Below are 7,061 nucleotides of genomic sequence, written 5' to 3' on the forward strand. Positions count from 1 at the left end.
GCGACGTTTCGACGAGGTCTCACTCGTCATCTTCAGGCTGGTGCTTTCGGCTTCTTGTTACTGGAACAGAGCGGGATCTCAATGTTTGAGTTCCTATAAATACTGTAGAGGGGGTGTGGTGTCTAGCCTCCAATGTTCTGGGCAGAGAGGAAGTTCCCAGGCTAGTGTGCCTTTTCTTCTTTTGTTCCTTAATTACTTGAGAGATACCTTGAGTGATTTCTTGAGTGATATCCTGAGTACCACTTAGGTGGGTCATTAGGTGTGGATTAGTTGCTAAAGTCTTTGTGTCTTGACCTCTTGAACTTTGTGAAGAGTTTTCCTGAGAAGATGGCTGTATTGCACTTAGTTGTGCTTTGGCTTGGCTTCGTGTATAGGGGCGAGCTGTGGTTTTGTGGCTTGTGTCAGCCAGATCTGTGTAGGGATTGCAGGGGGGTGCAGCATCCGGAGGTGCCACCATGGACTGGCTACTGGATGGTGTCAGTAATTCATCTGTGGAGAGGGTCTGGGTTTGGGTCTGGTGTGGTTGATTGGTGTTGGCGTTCTGTGTGCCTCTGGATCTGGTGTCAGATTTTGTGGGGAGGGCTAAACAATGGCATGGCCCTCCTTCCTTATATCAAGGGCACTACAGATAAAATTAGCAAAATCCTCCATAAACACAATATCAAAACAGCCTTTTGCACCAACCAAAAAATAGCCAATATCCTCAGAAACCCCAAGGATAAAATCCAGTTGGAAAACCAAGGGATCTATGAAATACCCTGCAAAGTCTGCCCAGCCACGTACATTGGACAAACAAACAGACGAATAAATGCACGTATCGCAGAACACAAGAATGCCGTCAAAAAAGAAGAAAAAACTTCCTCTCTTTTCCAACACATGAAAGAAACAGGACACGAAATTAATTTTGCAGATTCCAAATTGCTCTTTAACACGGAACATCACCACAAGAGAATAATCATGGAAGCCATCGAGATAGAGAAACACCCTCACAACATGAACAAGCGTGACGACACATCCCGCTTGCCAGACATCTGGAAATTAGCCCTCCCCACAAAAACTGACACCAGATCCAGAGGCACACAGAACGCCAACACCAATCAACCACACCAGACCCAAACCCAGACCCTCTCCACAGATGAATTACTGACACCATCCAGTAGCCAGTCCATGGTGGCACCTCCGGATGCTGCACCCCCCTGCAATCCCTACACAGATCTGGCTGACACAAGCCACAAAACCACAGCTCGCCCCTATACACGAAGCCAAGCCAAAGCACAACTAAGTGCAATACAGCCATCTTCTCAGGAAAACTCTTCACAAAGTTCAAGAGGTCAAGACACAAAGACTTTAGCAACTAATCCACACCTAATGACCCACCTAAGTGGTACTCAGGATATCACTCAAGAAATCACTCAAGGTATCTCTCAAGTAATTAAGGAACAAAAGAAGAAAAGGCACACTAGCCTGGGAACTTCCTCTCTGCCCAGAACATTGGAGGCTAGACACCACACCCCCTCTACAGTATTTATAGGAACTCAAACATTGAGATCCCGCTCTGTTCCAGTAACAAGAAGCCGAAAGCACCAGCCTGAAGATGACGAGTGAGACCTCGTCGAAACGTCGCCTAGACACCCCAACTTTTACACGGGAAGACACCCGAGGACACCAAAACCTGCATATATATATATATATATATATATATATATTTGCAAACTAAAAATGGTTCTGCCATCACCTGATGGCACCTCTCTCAGCCAGTCTTCTGAGAAAGCTGGCCTGACTTATTCCGTTGTAAATCCGCTGATCAAACCTGCTGCCTCTACTAATTTCAGAAATTATGGGGAGAACCGGGCACCCAGGAATTCCAGGGGATCCTTTCCCCATGCAAACCCTTAACATTTTCCATCATGAGAGGCGTAAGGCTTCTGTCACCTGATCTGAAAGTTCACTCTGTCCTTATTAGAAAAGCCAGTCCAGCAATCCCCTTTTCTGATTTGTAGAGTATCTCTCAAACAGAGGAACAGTCTGAATAGCCCTTTTATGTAACAGCATCATGGGCGTAGCCAGGATTATTATTTTTTATGGGGGGGGGAAGGCTTTATTTTTTTGGGGGGGGGGTAGAACTGTGTCGGGCCAGTTAGTTAAATATATTTATATATTTACACACACACCCGGTTCCTAAGCCCATGAACAGCATCCTGTCAATTTGACTTGCAAAGAACGCTTTCCTGTCCTAAGTGTCTCAAAATACAGTGGTACCTCGGGTTAAGTACTTAATTCGTTCTGGAGGTCCGTTCTTAACCTGAAGCACCACTTTAGCTAATGGGGCCTCCTGCTGCTGCCGCCAGAGCCCGATTTCTGTTCTCATCCTGAAGCAAAGTTCTTAACCTGAAGCACTATTTCTGAGTTAGCGGAGTCTGTAACCTGAAGGGCATGTAACCCGAGGTACCACTGTAAAAGGGTATGTAGCTTGAAGTAGATTACAGCGGTACCTCGGGTTACATACTCTTCAGGTTACACTCTGCTAACCCAGAAATAGTGCTTCAGGAGAAGAACAGAAATCATGCTCTGGCGGTTAAGAACAGTTTCAGGTTAAGAACGGACCTCGGGAACGAATTAAGTACTTAACCCGAGGTACCACTGTAGATCATTCATCCGCTGCAGTAATTACAACTTTCGCCCTGCGACTTCATAACTCCGAAGGCCCTGGGGTCCGAGAGGAGGGCTGGGCCGGGCAGCTTGAGGAAAAAACCCCGAGCCCTCAGCAGCCGCGTCTGGGCTGGAAACGAAGAGGCGCCACGTTGCGACAGTTGCCTCCCCCCTCCCTTTTCCACCCCCGCGAGATGGAAAAAACACGCAGGAACTAGAAACTTGACTCTTATTTTTCTTCAAAAATTTTTTAATTGGTTTTCACAACATTACAAACAAACAAACAAACAAACACACAAGACAAACAAACATAAATCGCAGCCTTATTGAAAATTGCACTTATTAACTTTGTTAAGCGACTTCCTCGCTTCCCCTTGGCTGAATTTCATTGCCTATCCTTTTCACGGTTTTCCAAATCACAGCTCTTCTAAAATTTAACTTAACATCCTTAGCTCTTCACATTATGAAATTAAACCTATTAATTCATCACTTAACATAAATAAAACCCGAAGCCCATTAAGTATCTGCAAGCTGTTTTCAGTTAATTTAACATATTTAACTAAATAATCATTAAATTTATTCCATTCTTCCTGATACTCTTCCTCCTTCTGGTCGTGGACTCTTCCTTTATTTTTATTTTTTTAAAAAAATGATATTTATTCAAATTTTAACGATTACAAAGAAAATATTAGAAAACACACACACAAAAAATAAAAATAAAAAAGAATACAGAAAAAATACAGTTAGAAAAAAAAAGAAAAACAGCCCAAACCTTTACATAGCTTTCTTTCCTTTACTTATTTCCTTGACCTCCTCACATCTCCCTTTTTTGTATTCTTGTTCAATTAAATATTTCAGCAAATCCTTTCCGCCTTGGTTTTTATCCTAATAGTTTATCGTAATATAGTATAACTTTACATTCTCGTCTTTCACCAATTAAAAAATCAATTTTTACCTAATCTTTGATATCATTTCTGCTATAACCACATCACTTCATTCCAACATCCTTCTAACATTCCTGGATTTTACTGGTCGCGGACTCTTCCTGTCCGAAAAATCCATCATCTTCATCTGCCATTTGTTGGTAATTCTTGGGTTTTTCCACTTTTTAGCTAACAAAATAGGAGCAGCTTGACGGCTCCCCTTTGCTCGGCCTTTCCCCCCTCAGTTTCCCGAGTGAGAACGAAGAACAAGCCCCCTCTTGGCGGCTCCCGCTCGCCCCTTTGCTCGGCCTTTCCCCCCTCAGTTTCTCCCTCAGGCACCCGCCTGGTCTCCCAGGCCCTCCTCTTCCTCGACGTCCCCCTGCCTCGCCTCCCCTGAGGGCTGGCTCCTCCCGCCGGCTCTGCAAGCGGAGAAGCCGCGGCTGGCCGTTTCCCACCCTCCTCCTCCTTCTCCTCCTCCTTCCTCCGCCCCTCTCCACGTTTGCAGCTCTGGGAAGCCGGGATTTGGGCGCAGGACCTCCGCCTCCCCGCTCCTCGCCGCCATGGAAGGGCCAGGAATGCCGCCCGGCCGGAGGAGACGCCGCCGCCACCGCTGCTGCTGCTTCTCGCCGCTGCTGCTGGCGCTGCTGGTGAGCTGCGCGGCGTGCCAGGCTCCGCCGGTGCCGGGCGCCGGAGAACCGCCGTGGGACGGCAAGGATGTGCTGGTGGAGCGCAGCTACGTGCCCCGCGAGTGCCCGCGCACCGTCCGCGCCGGCGACTTCGTGCGCTACCATTACCACGGCACCTTCCCCGACGGCGCCAAGTTCGACTCCAGGTAGGGCGCCACGCCGCCGGCGGAGCCCAACAAGGCCCGTCGGAGGCAGCGGGGCGGGCGGGCGGGCGGGCGCCTACACGCTCGGCAGCCTTCGCGCTCTATCAAGCTCGCTGGCCGGCCCAGCCTCTCTCCCTAGACGGCAGGGATGGTGGGGGCTTTGGCCCTGATCCAGCCCAGGGCGGCTTTTGGTGTGGGGCAGGGCAGCCGCTTCGCTCGAGGGAAACCGCAGCCCCTGCCCTCTCCTGCGAAAATGGGGAGCCCCCAGTCTGAGAGCGCTCTCCCCAGCAGTGACGTAGCGTGGGGGGTGCAGGGGGGCCGGCCGCACCGGGCGCAACATCTGGGGGTTAGGGTTAGGGGGTGCAAATCCACGGGTTAGGGGTTGCAAATCCACGGGTTAGGGGGCGCAAATCCACGGGTTAGGGGGCGCAAATCCACGGGTTGGGGGCGCAAATCCACGGGTTAGGGGGCACAAATTACTTGCCTTGCCCCAGGTGCTGACAACCCACGCTACGCCACTGCTCCCCAGGAGGCAATACTGTACAGCAGTGACGTAGTGTGGGGGGTGCGGGGGGGGCCGGCCGCACCGGGCGCAACATCTGGGGGTTAGGGTTAGGGGGCGCAAATCCACAGGTTAGGGGGCGCAAATCCACGGGTTAGGGGGCACAAACTACTTGCCTTGCCCCGGGTGCTGACAACCCAAGCTATGCCACTGCTCCCCAGGAGGCAATACTGTACAGCAGTGACGTAGTGTGGGGGGTGCGGGGGGGGCCGGCCGCACCGGGCGCAACATCTGGGGGTTAGGGTTAGGGGGCGCAAATCCACAGGTTAGGGGGCGCAAATCCATGGGTTAGGGGGCACAAACTACTTGCCTTGCCCCGGGTGCTGACAACCCACGCTACGCCACTGCTGTACAGGGGTACCTCAGGTTACATATGCTTCAGGTTACAGACTCCGCTAACCCAGAAGTAGTGCTTCAGGTTAAGAACTTTGCTTTAGGATGAGAACAGATATCGTGCTCTGGCAGGTTAAGAACGGACCTCCGGAACGAATTAAGTTCTTAATCCGAGGTACAGTGGTACCTTGGTTCTCAAACTTAATCCGTTCCAGAACCAAAGCGTTCCAAAACCAAGGCGCACTTTCCCATAGAAAGTCATGGAAAAAGGATTAATCCGTTCCAGACTTTTAAAAACAACCCCTAAAACAGCAATTTAACATGAATTTTACTATCTAACAATACCATTGATCCATAAGTTGAAAGCAATAATCAATGTACTGTAAGGGTAAAGGTATCCCTGACTGTTAGAGGTCCATTCGCAGACGACTCTGGGGTTGCGCGCTCATCTCGCTCTATAGGCCGAGGGAGCCGGCATACAGTCATGTGGCCAGCATGACGAAGCCGCTTCTGGCGAACCAGAGCAGCGCGTTTACCTTCCCCCCAGAGCGGTACTTATTTGCTTGCACTTCGTGCTTTTGAACTGCTAGGTTGGCAGGAGCAGGGACCGAGCGACTGGAGCTCACCCCGTCACAGGGATTCGAACCGCCGACCTTCTGATCGGCAAGCCCTAGGCTCTGTGGTTTAACTCACAGCGCCACCCGCATCCCTCTAATAAACAATGTACTGTACTATAAAATAAATAAGGCAGTATTGTAGATGATAAACGTTAAAATTATAATTTTTTTCTTACCTGCACTGATGATAGTCATTGTTTGGATGGGGGGCTTTTATCCATTTCTGTAGTCACACAATCAATCAATTGGTAGCTGAACTGGGTTCCACACAGTCACAAAAACTAATTAACCGAAAAAGCCTCAAAAACAAAAACGCAAAATAAATAGCAAAAACAAAAGCACCAAACTTAATCCATTCCGGAAGTCCTTTTGACTTCTGAAATGTTTGAAAACCAAGACGCAACTTCTGATTGGTGCAGGCACCCTGGAAACAATAGCCGACAGCCACATTGGACGTTTGACGTCTGAAAAACATTCAAAAACCGGAACACTTCCGGGGTTTCGGCATTTTGGAACCAAGGCGTTTGAGAACCCAGGTACCACTGTACTGCTCTATGTTGCCAACTGCTAGGGCTGAAGTCCCTTTGCCCCCCCACAAAGATCTGAGTGAGTCGCCCCTCCCAAGTTGATGGGCATTGCCATTCAAATAGTGTGCATGCACCGCATCATGTAAACAATTATGTGGGGTGGGGTTTACATAGGCTCCCTCAATAGTTTATTCAAGTGGGCACCCCTGGCTCCAGGTGTAGAGGCATCTGTTTATAACCTGGGAAACCCTGTGAGAAACCATACCTGCCATCATCCTGCAAAGGTATAGTCTAGTCTAGAAAACCCCACCAGTACCAGATATAAGGTGGCGAGCTAAGGGAGAATAATAATAATAATAATAATAATAATAATAATAATAATAATAATAATTTAAATACCTATATGTATACAGGTACCAACTGAGAAGATTTTGCAGATGCTTTATGTTTCCATATGATTTATGCTGCATTTGCCCTGCTCTAGTATGTTTTGTTATGCTTCCACAATGTATTGTTTGTAAGCTGCTTTGGGGTTCATTTGAATGAAAAGAGGCCTAGAACTACTAATCAATCAATCAATCAATCAATCAATCAATCAATCAATATCCATAAAAAAGCAAC

General features: G+C 48.4%; 1 protein-coding gene across 1 annotated transcript in view; it reads left to right on the forward strand.

Moving 5' to 3' along the window:
• The first annotated feature begins 4,105 nt into the window (after positions 1 to 4,105).
• The window catches only part of FKBP9 (FKBP prolyl isomerase 9), a 17,664-nt gene continuing 14,708 nt past the window's right edge, over positions 4,106 to 7,061 (forward strand). The window contains 1 exon segment of the mRNA XM_083706350.1: positions 4,106 to 4,404. Coding sequence (XP_083562476.1) covers positions 4,133 to 4,404 — 272 coding nt within the window. The 5' untranslated portion in view covers positions 4,106 to 4,132.

Source organism: Podarcis gaigeae (genome assembly GCF_964106915.1).
Source record: "Podarcis gaigeae genome assembly, chromosome: 12".
NCBI classification, from domain to species: Eukaryota; Metazoa; Chordata; class Lepidosauria; order Squamata; family Lacertidae; genus Podarcis; species Podarcis gaigeae.